Below are 18,897 nucleotides of genomic sequence, written 5' to 3' on the forward strand. Positions count from 1 at the left end.
GGCTCCTGATCCTCCTTTAAGCCCAGGACGGGCTCCTGATCCTCCGTTAAGCCCAGGACGGGCTCCTGAACCCCCGTTAAGCCCAGGACGGGCTCCTGAACCCCCGTTAAGCCCAGGACGGGCTCCTGAACCCCCGTTAAGCCCAGGAAGGGCTCCTGATCTTCCGTTAAGCCCAGGACGGGCTCCTGATCCTCCTTTAAGCCCAGGACGGGCTCCTGATCCCCTGTTAAGCCGAGGACGGGCTCCTGATCCTCCGTTAAGCCCAGGAAGGGCTCCAGCCCCAGAGCTTACTCCAATGCCTGCTCCTCCAAAATTCCCACCCTCCCACCCACTCCTGCCTCCTCCTCCGCTGTCGTCTGGCTGCCCCTCTGCTCGCCCTCAGCCTACCATCATTGTGGTGCGAGCTCAGCGGGACCGCCATCCTCCAGCGACGCCTTGGTCGGCGTCTCCCTCACCTCCGCCTCCAGCCTCTGAGGCCTGGACTCCGCCTCGGCCCGTTGACCCATCGTCTCCACCATGGCTCCTAGCTCCTTCCTCTCCGCCGTGGCCCGGCAGTCCGCAGGCTCTGCCTGGCTCCCTCGTCCCTCCGGCTCCGCCTTGGTCTGGCGTCGTCCATCCTATGCCTCGGGACTCCACTCTTCCGGCTTCGCCTCATCCCTCCGTCCCTCCGGCTCCGTCAGGCTCCTTCATCCCCTCGGCTACACCTCAGTCCTCGGTCACTCTGGCCTCACCGCGGCCTTCCGGATCCACATCGCCGCGTCAGTCACCAGAGCCATCAGTTCCGCCTAGGACCTCCGGCTCCTCCCCGTCACCCTGGCTCTTCGGCTCTCCGTCTCCGCCTCGGGCTCCTCCTCCACTTGCCCCGTTGCCGTGGGTCGAGTCCCTGGAGTCGGTGACCATCCCTCCTCCATGGCTCCTTCCACCGTCGGCTCCACCTTGGGCCGTTATGGCTGTGGCCTGGGTCCTGCTGGGTGCCTCCTGCTTCAGATCCTTCCTGTCTCCTCCCTGGCTCCTCCCTCCGTCATCTCCTCCCTGGCTCCTTCCTCTGTGGTCCCTGTCTGCTGGCCTCCCTTTGTTGTTTCTACGGTGCGAGGACGCACCTACCGGGAGGGGGGAGTACTGTCACACACCTGGACTCATTTTGTGTGTTTTTGCCCCTGTGACCCAGTTTCTGTCTCTATGTGGTTTGATTAGTTCCCAGGTGTGTCTAGTCATTTCCGCATGTGTTCCATGTCCCTGTTAATTTAGTCATTCCATCCACCTGTGTTTTCCCTATTATCCCTTGTATAAAAGCCTTGTCCTTTCAGTTCTGTTTTGTCGGGTCTACTCGTCTACTTGTTACTTGTCAACTTGTCAACTCGTCTACTTGTTACTTGTCAACTTGTCTACTTGTCCACTGGTTACCTGTTACTTGCCACTTGCCACCTGTTATTTGCTACTTACCTTGCCTATGTTTGATTTAATAAATCCTTGTTTTGTTTATCCCTCGGCTCCGTGTTCCTTCCAGCAGCGTAAGCCGTGACAGTTTTCTATTTGAATATATTTTAAAATGTAGTTTATTTCTGTAATACAAAGCTGAATTTTCAGCATCATTACTCCAGACTTCAGTGTCACATGATACTCCAGAAATTTGACCAGTAGTGTATATTTAGAAGAGAGAAACACAGAAAAAGATGGACAGGTGTGTGGTGACCTTTTGGTGCTGTTCTTTCTTCTTTCAGTACTAAAGAAGATGAATTCAGCGTGTCCATCCAGCCTGGGGTAGGAGAGCTGCTGCTGCCCATCACAATGAGTGAAGCAGACTTCACCAAAGAGCAGGGTAATACAAACACCTCTTAGCACATACACGACACAATACTGATGCTGTAAATACTAAGAAATAACCCCTTAAAGACCTCAAAAATACAGCACTGTCTCATGGTCAAAAACATCTATACACCACTCTTAAAAACCTCAAAACACAGGGCAGGGTGATTTTATATGAAAGACATTTTAAGCCTAAGCTCTGAAATAGTATGAGGAATCATAATTTTGAATAATGATACCTATTTTTAATGCACATAGTAGTTCATTGAAAAGTGCAAGTCACATTTACTGAATAAACCACTTGATTCACTAAAATGTATTGAACTAAAAAACTCCAAAGATGTTCATAGACAATATTAGAACACTTAGTTCTTTACTGTGTCATGCAAGTCGTGAAGCATAATGAAGATAATGAAGCTAGTTCATGATAATTTTTTGAAAACTTGATGGACAAAAAAAAAAAAGTCTTACATTTTCTTAATTTATAATTACTGTAAAATTCAATCTTTTGCCAATCCTAACCAGTGCATCCTAGAAAAACTCAAGTGCATGTGATCAGTTAACATATTCACACATTCTCCAGAGCTGACCACTCTTTTTTCACCACTTTGAATGTGTGCGATGTTTAGTTGATGAACAAGCTGAGTGCTGGTGACAGGCATGAACTGTTCAAAAACTCTTTACATTTAAATGTGGTTATTTAAACACACACACACACAGTCTCATGAAATACTGTCCCTGTGAATTTAATCGCTGATGCAGAAATCTCAGACAGGCAAATCTGACACACATAGTGTACTTCACATGTGCACGTTAGCGTCTCCGCTGAAAGCCAACACAAGTTGTCCAAGGAGAATTAGACTGACACATCTGACCTGTTCTCCACAGGAGCATGGGGGTCCTAAGCACTATTTTGTGAGGAAATGATTGATATGAACACAATTTTTTTCTTATCATCTATGACCCTGGACCACAAAACCAGTCTCAAGTGTCAATTTTTTAGATTTATAGATTTATACATCATCTGAAAGCTGAATAAATAAGCTTTCCATGGATGTATCGTTCATTGGGATCTGACAATATTTGGCTGAGAGACAACTATTTGAAAATCTGGAATCTGAGGGTGCAAAAAAATAACTGTTTCTATGCTAGAAATATTCTCCAGCTACTTAAGACTGGTTTTGTGCTCCAGGGTCACATATATAGTCAACCTTGTCCTGTTTTTGTTTATTTGACTAAAAAAGCTTTTTTCCCAAAATTCTTTCATGCTGTTAAATAGTTAAATAATAATAGTTTGTTTTATTTTCTTCCAAAATTATAATCGAAAAGATTGTTGTGATTTGAGAAATGTATTTTTACTTTTCAGGTATTGCACTCTCACCAATACAAATCAGTAGAATGTGAACTCATACACATGGTTTATTTTACCTCATCTAGTGTACAGATTTATAATAGGCTATTTAATATATAAATTAATATCAAAGACTTATATATGCACTCTCTGTTTACATTATGAAAACTGGCAAAAAAAAACTAATTCCAATAATTCCAAATTGCAATAATGTTTCTCTATTAAAACACTCAAATCAAATATGATCTATCAAATATCGGCAGATATATCGGCCTTGGCAATATATCGGTCGACCACTAGTCCCAACCAATCATATCAGTTTGGGGCGGAGCTATCTATTTCTCTGACCAATGACAGGCTGGGTAATGGAAACCTGTTTGAAAACAAGTAATTTTTGCATTTTTGTATTTTGTTAGTGACAGAAATTCGCACTTCACCTTTAAACTCCTGATCAAGCTCCTGTTCCCCCTTCCTTTGTTTGCACAACAAACCAGCTGATGCACGAACCAAACACAAGCACGGGAAAACCAAATAAATAGAAGCCAAGAAGAGAAAAGCTTGGTTTATCGTGCATCTGGCTTGTTCGGATGTCTTTCGGGAACACACACACACACACACACCTGGCCCGTTCAAATACCTTTCTCTGCTTTAGGGTCCAACATTAGGCCGACATAATGAAACAGACGCTCTGTGAAAGAAACGGCGGGTTTGATTTTTAATTTACGCTCAATGGATTCCTGCCTATACCTTCATTCAGGACGACACGCGTGCACGCACATTTTAATAAGCGAAGAGAGTGCTTCCCGCCTCACTATTTACAGATGAGGAACAGGAAGTAAGGCGCTTTTTATAGCCAATCATTTATTCTTAATTGGTTGCTGTGGCAAAGGCTTTTAGCATAAGCCGCGCTATATTCATTTACTCCACATTTTCTCTACAATAGAGCCTAATGGACAGATTTAAGACTTTAAATGAGCACTCTCAAGACCTTGCCCCCTAAACGAGAGAGAGCGTGTGTGTGTGTGTGTGTTTGCAGATATCACAGTGCACTCTCACATTCATGCTGTTTGAAAGCCACGCTGAAGTGGGCCGTAGTTTGTGCCTTTTGGAAAGAAAAGCACCCAGTCTGTCTGTGTTTTTAAGTGAAACACAACATTTTCATTTAGTCCAGTTTGGGCGCATTAAGCCATATTGTCTGCTCATGTTTCCCTGAAGAAGCTTGTTAAGGAGCAGCGGCGTTCTGCTTTTATGTGCTTGTTACTGTTCGATGAGGCTTATTCACGCCATCTCTGGCTAATGTCCTGCACGGCCTCCGTGTTTCGCCGCTAGTTTTAGTCTTAATCAAGTGTAGTGGTCCAACACGGCCCACAAATATCACATGCTCTTACTGAAAGCCGAGATTGTGTTGACCCCCAGTAGCTTTTGGTCTGCGCTCGTCAGATGTTAAATATGAAAGAAAGCACACGTATACATGCTAGGTTTGTCTTTCCACGAATCAGAGGTGCACTTTCCTAAAAGCTTTATGCAGAACATGTTTTTGGTGTTCTGTTCAGTTTATGTTTGTTCATTTAAGTTTTAAGATTTTAAAAGGGTTTGTTCATTAAAAAACGGAATCACTTAAGTCTAAACTAAAGTAGCATATCTCTCTCCTTTGTACCTCTCAAATCTTTTTACTTGTAGCTCTTTTTTACAGTATTTTTTTTACCCTTTTTGTCAATTTTGTATTTATTTTTTAGCATGACAGTCTGTATATACGTATTTTTTGTTATGGTTAGGGTATAACTTTATTCAACAAGGCTGCACACAGTTTTCACAAAAATATTAAGCAGCACAACTTTTTTAGACATTGATAATGAATGTTTATGGAGCAGCAGATCAGCATATTAGAATGATTTCTGAAGGATCATATGACATTGAAAACTGGAGTAATGACTAATTTTTTTTTTTTTATAATATTACTGTTTTGACTGTATTTTTGAGCATAAGACTTATTTTTTTTCATCTCAAATTCATAAACAAGCACCTGCTGTTATATACTGCAAATATATGCTCAAAACTTACATGTGGCTCTTCTACTTTTTAATCCAGTTTGAGCTCCCAGAACAATTTACATAAAATACTACAAAAAAAAAAAAAGATGCAAATTGGTGATTTTTCAACTGTTTCTTGAATACCTCTGTAGAGGCTAGATAGTTCTTAATGTTAAACTAATGTGTATTTCTGTGCTCAGGTAAACTGGTGGGCATGAACGAGTCATCGGCAACAATTACCATGACGCCAGAAAACCTCTCCAGCCAATCAGTAAACAGAAAGGTGGTGTCAGTCGCCAACATAGGTGTTATTCCTTCCAGTCAGGAGAACATATACAGGTAAAAATAAAGCATATGTCCTGTTTCTTAGAAATAAATTGGTCTTTTACAATTTCAGTTTTACTGTTGTATTTTATTGCTTTTTTCCAGTGCCCTGTATTTTTTATATTTTAATAGCTTTTTTTTCTTCTTCAGAAACTTTACTTTGTATTTATGTCTTACCTTAGTTATACTTCTGCTGAAAAAAAAATCCCTAAAAGCTGTGTTAAACTGACAGCTTACTTTTGGGAATGTCATTAAAAAAGTAAAATTGGTTCAAAAGTAAAGTAAACAATGTTTTTATTCCTAAAATGCAGTTTGCAATGTTTTTAAAGGCCCTGATTAGCTTGTGTGTGTCTCCTGAACATTTTTAAAGAGCTTTATTTGCAGAGTAATTGCCAAAGGACAAAAGCTTTCTGACTTTAAGGACTATGGAGGCCAAAACTTTCCTACGCGCACAAACACACACACACAGCCTTTTTGCTGACACACAGACAAACTTATTCGTCTCTGTCTCATGTATGCACACAAACACAGTGATGTCTGGTCTGGACTTTGGAGCAGTCTCTTATGCAGGCTAATTTAATTATAAAATATGAGCGAATATGAAAGCACCTTGAGAAGCATTAAAATCTTCCTCACAAGGACACACCGCACACAGGCTGAGTGGAAATCAATGCCTGCAGGTCGGTGGAAAAGGCCTATATTTCATTTAGAATACGCAATCAGGCAAATGAGAGCATGTCATCAATCACACGGCCGTTTCTTAACAGACATCCTGAAAAAACCTCTCCTGCATCCTTCCTCTACAAACCTGAGACACTTACACTCATAAACAAATGACGGAGATGTCCAGTGCGAGTTGTTTTTGTGAAGTTTAATAGTGTCTTCTTTGTGATTTTATTTGGTTTGTCATGCAGTTTAGATTTTAACTGGTTGATGTGGTCTTTAACAGGTAACAACAAATAAATATAATTAGATGTACATTTCATTTGAGCTGTTTCTCAGTGTTAGACTGTAAAATAGAGATTCTCCATGTCCCACAGTTCTAACTGGTGTCTTTTCTAAACAAAAAAAATATTTTTAGGGCTGTATATTCTTCATTGTCTTATTTATGTGCAACTCCCAACACCAACTGATTCAGTATATCTATGTTTAGTAGAATACATTTTTTGTAGAGTCTTTTTTCAAACCATTATTAACTATTTATGCACAAAGTCCTGAACTTTCTGTGTTTAATGGTACCTACTGGTCTGGTAGGACTAACTGAGCTCAGTGTTTTAGTGGATTGTGGGTGTTTGTGAGGTGCAGTTCTTCTGTTTGGCAGCAGGGGGCAGCACTGCTTTAGTGGGAGAATACAAGAAATCAGGGGAGCAGCTTCTAAATGAGACTCTGTTCCTGTCCTTCTCTAGATCACAGAAGGAAAGCATCCTGTCCTCTGTTACTAAAAAAGTGGAATTATATATATATATATATATATATATATATATATATATATATATATATATATATATGTATGTATGTATGTATGTATGTATATCTATCTATGTATGTATGTATATATATCTATGTATGTATATGTATATATATGTGTGTATATATATATGTGTGTATATATATATATATATATATATATATATATATATATATATATATATATATATATATATATATATATATATATATATATATATATGATTTATAATTGTTAATACACATGCATTTATATACACATATATAACATTTAAGTAGATATTAGATGTATTTGTGAATATATATATATATATATATATATATATATATAATTATCATGATTAACATATTTGGAACAGTTATTAACATAAGATGTATTTGTAAATAAATATACAAAATATACAAAAATCTATACATATTTATATAATATGTGTTTATTTGGACTAATAGGACTAGAGAATTATTGGTAGCTGATTAATAACATAAAAGACATTTAGAACTTTGTCATTGGTGAATGTGCTGTAATGAACAACTTGATTATGATGACAACAGGTAGCTCAACATCTCCTTAAAAATGTGGATTGAGGTTCATCAAGGGTTTGGTTCTTTGGTTTCTGTTAGTATGTTCTTCACTTCTGTTTTCAGAGTCATTGCATTGAGCTTTTGAGGAGTCTTGTGATATCTGTCTCCTGTCCTCTGCTCTACTACACTGCTTCATGTCCGTCTACATCATATTTCATGCATGCTCTTCAGTTTCTGTGCTCTTTTCTCCTCTGCATGGCCATTAGTTAGCAGCTGTGTGAGTGGAATTTGTTTCAGTGAAGAGGAGAGGAGCTTGTCCTTCATTTTGGAGAGGGACAGCTGGTCAGCTGGTCACTCACATTAACCTCTATTAGTACAGAGGACTCTTAAAACAGACACACGCTCACACACAAACATACTTGGCACGGACATTTGGCAATTGATGACTAAAACCCTCTCTGCCGATTCGAGGACACAGAGGAACGAGATACCAGGATAAGGCTTTAACATATGGTGCATCCAGTGCAAAACATTTGCTTTCATGACTAGCTTCTGAATGCTGGCTTTTGCAGATGCGTGAATAGGAAATTTAGTTATAGTGGTTAACCTTTATGGATCAGTGATGACCAGTGCCAATCCGACTGGATGAAGTAGCTTTTAAATCTGAAGGAAACATGTCACCCCAAAATAGAAAATAAATATTCTGCATAAAGAATATGAAGGCCATTTTAGGATTATTAGTTGTATATACAACTAAATTTAAAAAAATAAAGATAATGCAGTAGGTTCTGCCATGGTTCGTAAATAGTTAGTCTTCTTTGCATAGTAAATAATTATGAATGAATATTATTTTTTATTTTTTTAACATTACGCTAAGAAGAATTAGGGAAATTTACTTCATTGTCATTCAAATTATTTCAGTTCAAAAAGGCTTCATTTTATTTTAAGACAAAAATATAATTTTTATGAATGTATTTTTACATATTTTTATTTATTTCTTTATTCATTTAGTGACATTCATCTATTTACATCAAGACTTTTGCTAATCTGTGATTTGAACCCGTTGTCAGTCAAATTTGATTCAGTAAATTTGGCCTGAGCTATGTTTCTTTCACTGTTTAGGTCCATCTGTGAAAGCGAATGATAACTGTTGCGTGTGAACAGGAATCTTACTAGTCCAGTCTTTAAGGTAGAATAAAGAGGCGACAGTCATTTAATCTCGCTCTTTGTCTCTCTCCGATTAGGAGCAAGTGTTAGTGTGTGTGTGTGTTAGTGTGTGTGTGTGGATCGATAGCAGTCCGGCTGGCTAGTGCTGGGCTTCTACTTTGCTTTTCTTCCCGCAGCCTCAATTAATCCAGTTCAGAGGCCCAATGGTGACAGACCAGAATAACAATAACCCATTTAGAGCCTGAACCACACCGTATACAACACACACACACAGTGAGTAAAGCTGCTGTGAGTGTGTGGATGTTTATTTTGTGTGAGAATGAGCGACAGACAGACAGAGTTAAACCGAATGAATGTCCAGCATCAGGACCTGCAGCTGTTATTGTACCGTGTTTGTTTGTGTCTATATTTGTGTATGTAAGCTTAGAGACCACTAAAATCATGTGAATGAAGTGGCTTTGGGTTTCTATCACACACATAGGATGTGCCTCAGGGCTGCGTTAAGTACATGTGTAAATAAGACTTTTATAAACGTTAGACTCCATTAGTAGAGCCACAGGGAGCGAGAGATCAGAGTGTCAGCAGCACAGATATAGTGCACTACATCTGCAATGTCTGGATATGTCAACTATCTATATATGTCTGATCATATATCTATCTATCTGTCTATCTATCGTTTTATCATTCTGTCTATCATGTAACATTTGTGTGTGTGATTGTCAGATGTGACGCCCTATCCAGTTGGTTAGCAGTAGCTCTGACGGCCCTTGTGTCTCATGCTGTCATGGATAAATGCTGGTCATTGTGTGTGTGCATGCGTGCGTGAGACAGAGAGTTTAGGAGTAAAAGAAGGCGTCTCCTGGTGGGACAGGGGGTATGCATGCTTCTCAATGCTAAATGGGGTCCCCGTGTGTGAGGGTGTGTGCTAAACGGTTGATTGTTGTATAATAGGCTGTGTAAATGGGAGGCAGATGGCAGTGTATCAGGCACGTGGGTCCTCCTCAGTGAGAGAGGGAAGGAGAGACAGACAGGAAGGAGGTACAAGGGCACAGAGGTCAGACAGGGTCGTGTCTGCACTGTCAGTGGAGCCGTGTGTGGTGCGTTTACTAGTGTTTCACGTCTGTGACGTTACCACAGTTACTGGACGCCAGGAATTCTCCCACAGTGCTATGGAACGGTTCATTAGTACAGTTCATCACTGTTATTACTATAGCTCACTCTGGTTTACTTGCATCATGCCATTATAGGACAGTGACAACACATCCATTTACATTTTAACAGTGGGTTTTATTTTGCATTTTAAAATCAATTGTTCCTTTCCAAGATGTTTGGTCAAAGAAATGTGTTCCAGTTAAGTGAAAATAAACCTGTTCATCCTGTACCACTGCGCAGAACTCATAGAGGCCGAATATTATCCTTGGCTTGTATATGAAAGTAAACTGTTCTGCTTTTCATGCCATTATAAATGGTCAAACTCTTTTATTTAGACAGTTATTTGGAGAATGTGTCATTAGCGAACCTTTTAGAATTTTTCAAACATAACATCCTTTTCAAACTCAAATATTTTTTATGGTGTGTGTGTGTATATGTGCACATTTATGCATTTAGCAGATGCTTTTATCCAAATCGACTAACAGTGCATTTAGGCTATATTTTATATATATATATAATTTTTTTTTTTTTTGACTTTATTTTTACCACAAAGATCATGTGTTTGGTTTAATTACCATTTTCTTTATATTTGTTTATTTGTTTATTTTTTCTTTAATTTGTTTTAATTTATATTTTTGGATTACTTAATTGTTTTTATTCACTTGATTTCATTGCTTTATTTCACCTTGTTCTTGCAATGAAAATATCTGATTTGCATTAAGCACTCTTCTTCTACTACTAAACATCAGTGACTATATCCTCTTGCAGTATGGAAGCATATGGTTAGCAATATTAAATTTAGTAAATATTCAATTTAATTGCAGGCGAAAAAGATGAGTCTTTAGATGTTTCTTGAAAACATTAAAGTTCTAGTCTGTGTCAATTACTCTCATAATAAATAATAATAATAATGTTACCCGTATTTTTTGGTATAAGCTGCATCAGTACAAAAATACGTCATGACGAGGGAAAAAACATATATAAGTCGCACTGGACTGTAGGTCGCATTTATTCAGAACCAAGTGAAAACATTACTGTCTACAGCCGCGAGAGGGCGCTCTGGGGTAGGCTACAGGAGCACTGAGCAGCATAGAGCTAATTTTTTTATTTAGAAATGTAACTATATTAGTTTTTAAAATTATTTATTAATGTCACACACACATACCTAGTGCCTTATGACTTAAAAGATGAGAGTGGTAAATGTTACAGACATGGAACTCTTCAGTCTATTATTCATTTTTATTTCCACTTCGCTTTTTTCCAAAGAGACAGAACTATTTGCACTGTATTTATCAGTGGGACAATATTCATACAATACTACAACCTAGAAATAATTTGCAGGTCTCAACAGCACGAATTATGTGCCCAGCTAAATCTGATTTAAATATTATGCTAATTAACAGTGAGCGGTGGTTTCAGACATTACAGTGCTTCACTCGCACTGACTCTTATTCTGCCTGAAAGAATGAAAAGACTGAGCTGAAGGTGGAGCGATTCGACCAATCAGATGAAAGCAGCATTTCAGCACCGCCCACAAGTGCAAATGAAATATTGAAGCCATAAACCGAGATGATCAAAACGTACACAGTCTTGTCCATGTTCTCTCACTTGAATCCTCTTCTTGAGATTTGAGTCTCTTGACCTTCTGCAAGCCCCGCCTTGTTCACGTAGTGATTGACATGGCGCGAGGGGGCGGACACGCGATCGGCTCGGAATGCATTTTCAATGTGCACATTGAATTTTGCTACATTCATTGCGGGACATTGAATGAAAATGCAATCGTAAGTTTCTTGACTGTGAGTGTTAATGCATTTAAGAAATGTAGCATTTAAATTATCATTTTGCCACAGTTTTTGCTTGAACATGTTAGACATATCTAATCATTTCTGTAATACATTTTCTTTTTAATTTTGCAACTTATAAAGCGTTAAAATTAGTACTCATTTTACATATTAAAACTGGTGTATGAAATGGCAAATGAAAATTATGTAATTTAATTTTCATTTTCATTTTGCACCAAACGTTGCACAAATGTATTGGAAAATGTAAATACAGAAATGCATTGTCATTTTACATATTGCATTGTCATTTTGCATATTACATCCCAAATTGAATAATGCTACCCATATGCTTCCATACTTGCAGAAGGATGTTACTTTATTTAAGCAAAGAAGTGTGTTTTATTGTGTATATAGCAACTCCATTGTGTCCCAAAATCTTTTTATTTTGAATATAGAACAGCATCGCTTAGCTTATTGTCTAAAGCACATTAATTGCAGCATGTTTTGTGTTCTTTTAGGTATGCTAAATTAGTGCAGATCCCAATGAAGGTTTGCATTGCTTGTGAACTACTAGCTTACACTTGTAACTTATGTACTGCAAATAGTGTCTTCGGATAAAAGTGACTCCTAAATGGCTGCATGTGAAATGTAATGTAAAAATAAAGCATACTTAGTTTTGGATATTAATATTAAACGACAAAGCAGAATGAATGAATTCTTTTTGCTTAATCGCTTCTCTACTGGTGTGAATGGCCATTAATACTGCAACGTGGATATCACACGATAATTCCCGTGGAGCATTTATTAATATCATAATATTGCTCAGTATGCTTTTCTCCATCTCCACTGAAGTTGATCTAGTCCTCTGCACGCTATTTAGTGCACACCCCCGACACTTGCTCCCTGTCTGTGAGAGGCTACCAGGTTCGAGTCTGTGATTGACAGGAGTGTGTCCCTTGGCCCCTAATAGCTTCTTAATCAGACCAAATAATAGACTGCTGTGCCTGTTCACCACCCACACACACACACACACATCTCCCCCTTCACTCTCCAGTGCTCACATAAGGGTATGGCATATATTTATGCACTTTATTGAATATAAACATACTTTACATACTTATTCATTGTTATCAACTCTTGGAAATCTGATACTCATTTTGCAATGTATCTTACTTTGCAGTAAGGACAGAAACAATAATTTGTTATTATACATGGTTTATCCACTTTTTTTATATATATATATATATATATATATATATATATATATATATAATCTGTAAACCTATGCACACATATTATTATATTATATTATATTATATTATATTATATTATATTATATTATATTATATTATATTATATTATATTATATTATATTATATTATATTATATTATATTATATTATATTATATTATATTATGAATGAGTTATGGCATATGGAATAGTATTTACCTTACACAATTAACAAAAAAATATTTATATTTTTTATCCTAATTTTATTTGTGTGTGTGTGTGTGTGTGTGTGTGTGTGTGTGTGTGTGTGTGTGTGTTTCCAAAAATACGAGTCTCATCAGTTTCTCTTGACAATGGTTCAAAAATAATATTACTAGGCTATTTTTTTAAATCTTTAATATATTATGACTAACTTTTGTTTGGCTATTATCATTATCAACTTCTTTTCAGATCATAAGTCATTTAATCCTCTGCAAACACTGCAAATATATTGATTGTGGCAGGCACCTTTCATTTATTCTCGAATTTAGTTTATAAAAATCTCATTCACAGATCGTTTCATGTAATTAATTTCAAGTTCAACGGTTACGTCTTCAGGAGAGTCGTTTTGTGGAGGAATTTGAACGGATGAATTGTGCACAATAATATTAAGGGTATCTGTTAAGTAAATTGTGTCCATTTTGGAATGAAATATTGGTTGTTTTAATGTTTTATATTTCTCTGTTGAGGAAACTTTTCGAAGATATTTTAAGTCAATCCTGAATCCATTGTAGATTTTCCATCTGAAGCAAACTTTAAAAACTATTTATACTCATTGCTCGCTATAAAGCTAGCATGCAGATGAAACACCAACTAACCAGCCAATCCATTTTTCTGTGTGTATTTATTTCCAGGTTTGCTGGTAAGACGGTGAGTTCTGGATCTCTGGTCCTGGTGTCGGTCGCCCTGAAGGATCCTGACGCTGTAATCACCATTAACACAGAGAAAACCGTAATGAGCTCTATGCTCTTGCGACAGTTTAAGACTGCCCTGACCAACACCGGCCCATAGAAAACAAATCAAATCTCACCATCACTCTTTCACAAGTTCAGTCACAGACAAGTGCTCTATTCAAATATAGCTCACTCTGGGTCATAATGACACATGGGAGGATTTGTATTGTTTTGAAAAGATGACAGAAAGATGGCTTCACATCTGTTTTCATTTCAAAAGACTTTATGGTCCAAATATGCTTTGCATAATTCTCTGTTTCATTATTAATGTTCTCTGCTAATCTGTGAGGTTTGACTCGATTCAGAAAGGCCTTTCAAGCTCAATGCTGACAGTTTGGATAGCTTTTTTATTTGTTAGCAAGATTTCATTTCGATAAATGTTTCAGATGACTAGCATGTGCAGCTTTTTGAGTGACCAAAACATGCAAAATTACAAAACTTTGTGAAGTGCCTTTCTTAAAATGATTATTCCAGACAGCAGTTTCATTTGCTTAAAATTACAGTGATTAAAAACAATATGGAAACTGAGAAGTCTGTTTTTCTTATTTGTATTCGTTTTGTTTTGTGCAGTATGGAGTCACTGTGATGTCACGATCACATGACATCTGGTTTAAATGAAGCTGTTAATGACCAGAGTAGGAATCAAGGCTTCCTGTACAGTATATTATTTTTTTATTGCTTCTGATGTGTTCCTGACACATATCTCTCTAAAATAGGTTTCTTAAGAATAAACATTTATGAAGAAGTTCCTCTGAACGCTGATTGAAACAAATGTAATTAAGTACTGAGATGATGTCAGAGAACTAACTAGCTACTGTCACTTGCTCTGATTGGATGAGCCAGTCAGGAGTCTCATGTACTGTGATTTAGTTGATATTTTCCTCGCAGTGTTCAGCATGAGGTATGGGGAACAGGTATGTATTGGAGTGTTTATTTTGAGAGAGAGAAGATCCCAAATATCTTGTTAGGATTCAGTTAACATCGTTTGAAGCCTCATTCAATGCAAGAGAAAACTGTATGCTTTCTCGTAAAAGATAATATTGGTATTTAGTTAACTATTTATCATCTGTTTCATATGGACTTGGGTTGTTTTGTTTTTGTTTTATTTTGTTTTGTGTTTTTTTGTTTGTTTTTTTGTTTTGTGTTATGGTTTGCTTTGTATTTTTGTTTTGTTTGTTTTTTTTGTCCTAATGCAAGACTTTCTTATGCATCACATTCATTCATTCGTTTATTTTAGTTGTGTCCAAATACTTTTTGGGGGCACTATACATTTGAAATAAATAACTATATGTAAGTTTCATTTTAGGGTTAGTTCACCTAAACGTTCAGTCCAATTAATATTTACATAACTACCAATTTCCAGTCTGGGCATGAGTCCAGGACAGGACTTCTGACCGACTGCAGACCATGCTGACATGCGACAAACTGAGCATCATGACCATGTCCAGCTAAGATAGAACTGTAAGCTTTAATATTAATAGCTCATAATAATCTGTGTGTTTAACACCAGTCTCATAATCTGTCAGTCCATAGCTTGCACAATGAATCATAAAAGACACATTAAACAAGGCTATACTTACTGACTATAGGGGCCTTTTTGCCTCTGCTGATGTGTGTTTGAGAGTGTACATGGAGAGATTCTCAGTACATTTGCCCATTAAGTGAGAGAAATTGTAGTTTATGGCCAGTATGAGGCTTTTTTTCTGTCAAGCAACAAGCCACATCTTTATTGAGCATTATGGCACTTGTTTATCACACACAGAGTTGATTTGATGTGCACATAGATGTGCAGCTGGCATTTTTATGGAAGGGACGCGTGCGAGAGAGTTCAGCACCATCTCCTTTCATCACTGGAGGCTGTTAAGATGTCAGTGTGCCGTTAAGATGCACTTCAAGAGAGAAACACTCATCTCGTGTGTGCTGCTGCTGCTTCATCTCAGCCTGGTTTTTATCTCGGTGTAATTGATGGCATAACCATTCTAGATCATACTATCTATATCTGAATTATGAAGTAATTATTAACCAGTTATGAGATGCTGTGCTATATTATAAATGTAATTAAAGGGTGTTGATGACATCTGAGTACAAACAGCCCCTTCAGCACATTAGGGACAGATTAAAAAGAAAATTACTAAACATTAAAATTCAAAAAAATAAATAAAACCTTTAAGGGAATATTTTTTAATTCCTTTTTTTTTTTTACTACTACGTACTACTAGTACTTTGCAGTTAATGTATTTTTTTATGTTATATTATGATAAGTGAGATACTACTGTTTTTATTCATATTTTGAATTAGTTTTGTATTTTCAGGCTTTATTTTTGTATTTTCTGTTCTATTCGTATTTTCAGTAAAAAAAAAAATATGTGTGTATATATATATATATATATATTATATATATATATATATATATATATATATATATATATATATATATATATAGGCTGTTTTTGCATTTTTAATTAGTTTTTTATGTCTATAGTTTATTCATTTTTATTTCAGTTTCAGTTATTTTAGTATATCAGTTTAAAATGTTTAAAAATTGATGGATTTATTTCAAGTAATAAACCTATCTTTTGCTTTATGTTTTTAGTTGAAATTTTAGTTTTAGTTATAGTAACCCTGATCCCCAAGTTCTAATTTCTTTGTATGTATTCCTAGTATTATTTATTTTATTTAGCTTTTTTAGAAAATCCATATATATATATATATATATATATATATATATATATATATATATATATATATATATATATATATATATATATATATATATATATATATATATATATATATATATAATAAATGGCAGTTTGTGAATGGCATAATGCCAATGGTATGGATTTAGCAAGATTTTATTAATGCTATGATGTTTTGTGATATTAGTTGGTTTCTTTCCCTTTAAAACATTTTCATCCTGTACAAAAATCATTACATCAGAGAATAATATAAATACAAATTATCTGTGTTCCAAGATCTAGTGAGCTGCATATCTAGGCAACATTTCTGTGCATCACAGGTTTGAATGAGTGTGTTCTGAGTGAGACAGAGCAGTCCTGCTCATGCACAGTTTAGTTAATAAAATCAAGAGAATTACGATCCATCAGCAACATGCAACTCCACTCGTAATGACAATTAAAAGCTGTTAAAAAAAGCTGTGAGATGAGCCGTTTCACTCTGATTAATAGAGGTCACGCTAACTGTAGCTTTTGAACAGCAGGACTTCAAGATCATGCTGTAATTTTAGTTCAGAATACAGAGTTGATCACAGCGTTCTGACAAACACGTATGGCGTGTTTTTACTCAATTAAATGCGATTTATTGAGGTTAGAAATGGGTAAAATCAGAGGATTTGAAGGCATTCGGCTGGTGCCTCTGTAATTATTTTTAAACTCTGTTGCGACGTGATTCGACTCCAATTAGGCCAATGTAAACACTGCGCTTTCAATTAAACCTGGAGATGCTGCAGGTTGCTCGGGTGGCGTGGTTGTACGTGTGTTGCCATGGGAACTGATTGCGTGAATATTCTGCGTGGGCTTTGTGATGCCGTCCTGCTTTTCAATGTGTAACGGCTAAAAACTCAGTGAGTCAGTTCCCATTCTCAGGAAAAGCCAAAGTCAACAGGACTGTAAAGATGCATGAAAATCAATCTTTATTTATATCATAGTGTTGTGCCTAAATTCACCCTTCATATGTTATTATATTCACAATACAGCATGGCCTCTAAGTTGTCTTGTATTTTATACAATATAAAGCTGATTAATTACATTTAAGTAATATTCTTCTGTATGAAGGGTGTTACGCAGTGACATATACACTATCATTTAAACATTTGGAGTTTTGAAATTGATACTTTTGTTCATCAAGGATGCATTCAATTGTTCAAAAGTGAACGCAAAGACATAATGTTGCAAAAGATTACTATGTCAAATAAATGCTGTGCTTTTAAACATTATACATCAAAAGTATCACATTCAATCAACATTGATAATAATAAGAAGGTTGGAAAAGAATGAGTAATGATGCTGAAAATTCAGCTTTGCACCACAGGGAGAAATTATGTTTTTATAATATATTGAAATAGTAAACATTTTCATAATATTAAGTTTTTTGCTGTCTTGATGTCTGATATTTGCTTCCTCAATCACACAAATGACACCGTCACACTAATTATGAGTTCTCACAATTAATTTTCCATTTTAGTGTTCTTTATCACCATTAATTGTGCATTTGCACTGCAGAGTAATGGTTTACAATGCAAAACTTTCACACAAACTCTCCAGTTCTCTACGGCGCTGGTGGGTCTTTGCTTTCTCTCTCTCTCTCTCTCTCTCTCTCTCTCTCTCTCTCTCTCTCTCTCTCTCTGTTGTTCTGACAGCTTGATTTCGTGGTCTCTCTGTGGGCAGCTCAGGGCGACATGATGGGCTTCTTAATCTGAGCTTTTCATGCTGTCTGTCAGGGTCGGAGGAGGAGGAGCGAGAGTGTGTGTGTGTGTGTGTGTGTGTGTGTGGTAGCTTTTGGAAATGGCTGTCTGACCCAACCGTGGGGAGCAGCTCCTATTAGACAGAATCTTATCAAGTGTGTCTCTGATCTCCTGACAGTGTCACACACACACATATACATTTGTTATGCTGTCATTCTGTATGAATACTGTATGAGTGTTTGAATGAGAAGCCTTGATATATAGCTTTTATAATGCACATTTCAAAATGCTTATTTTCTCATAAATAATCATATAATTTAAGTTAATATTTGTAATGTTATTATTATTATTATAGTGGTAAGTGCACCCATTCCTAAATAATATAATAATCTAATATAATGTAAATTTGGTTTTTGATATTGTTTTATACTTAGAATATAGCAAATAAAGCACTTTTATGGTGCTTTTTAGTGCAGAGGTATTTTAGCATCATTGATGTACTATTACAGTTTTTGTTACAATTGTGCATTTGTTTTTATTTTTTCTGTTTTTGTTTTAATTTCAGTTCAGTGGGGTTTTTTCTTCATTTTTATTAGTTTTTGGTTCTTAATGTTGATATAGTTTTCAGTTGATTAGTTTTAATTTATTTAGT

The 18,897-nt window shown here is 36.5% G+C and overlaps 1 protein-coding gene across 1 annotated transcript in view; it reads left to right on the forward strand.

Moving 5' to 3' along the window:
- Positions 1–14,152, forward strand: part of LOC132130104 (AP-3 complex subunit beta-1-like) — a 58,238-nt gene extending 44,086 nt beyond the window's left edge. The window contains exons 25-27 of the mRNA XM_059541756.1: positions 1,722–1,819; positions 5,388–5,526; positions 13,724–14,152. Of these exons, the coding sequence (XP_059397739.1) occupies positions 1,722–1,819; positions 5,388–5,526; positions 13,724–13,880 (394 nt within the window). The 3' untranslated portion in view covers positions 13,881–14,152. The remainder of the gene's footprint in view (positions 1–1,721; positions 1,820–5,387; positions 5,527–13,723) is intronic.
- Positions 14,153–18,897: the final 4,745 nt, after the last annotated feature.

Source organism: Carassius carassius, chromosome 47 (genome assembly GCF_963082965.1).
Source record: "Carassius carassius chromosome 47, fCarCar2.1, whole genome shotgun sequence".
Classification (NCBI taxonomy): Eukaryota; Metazoa; Chordata; class Actinopteri; order Cypriniformes; family Cyprinidae; genus Carassius; species Carassius carassius.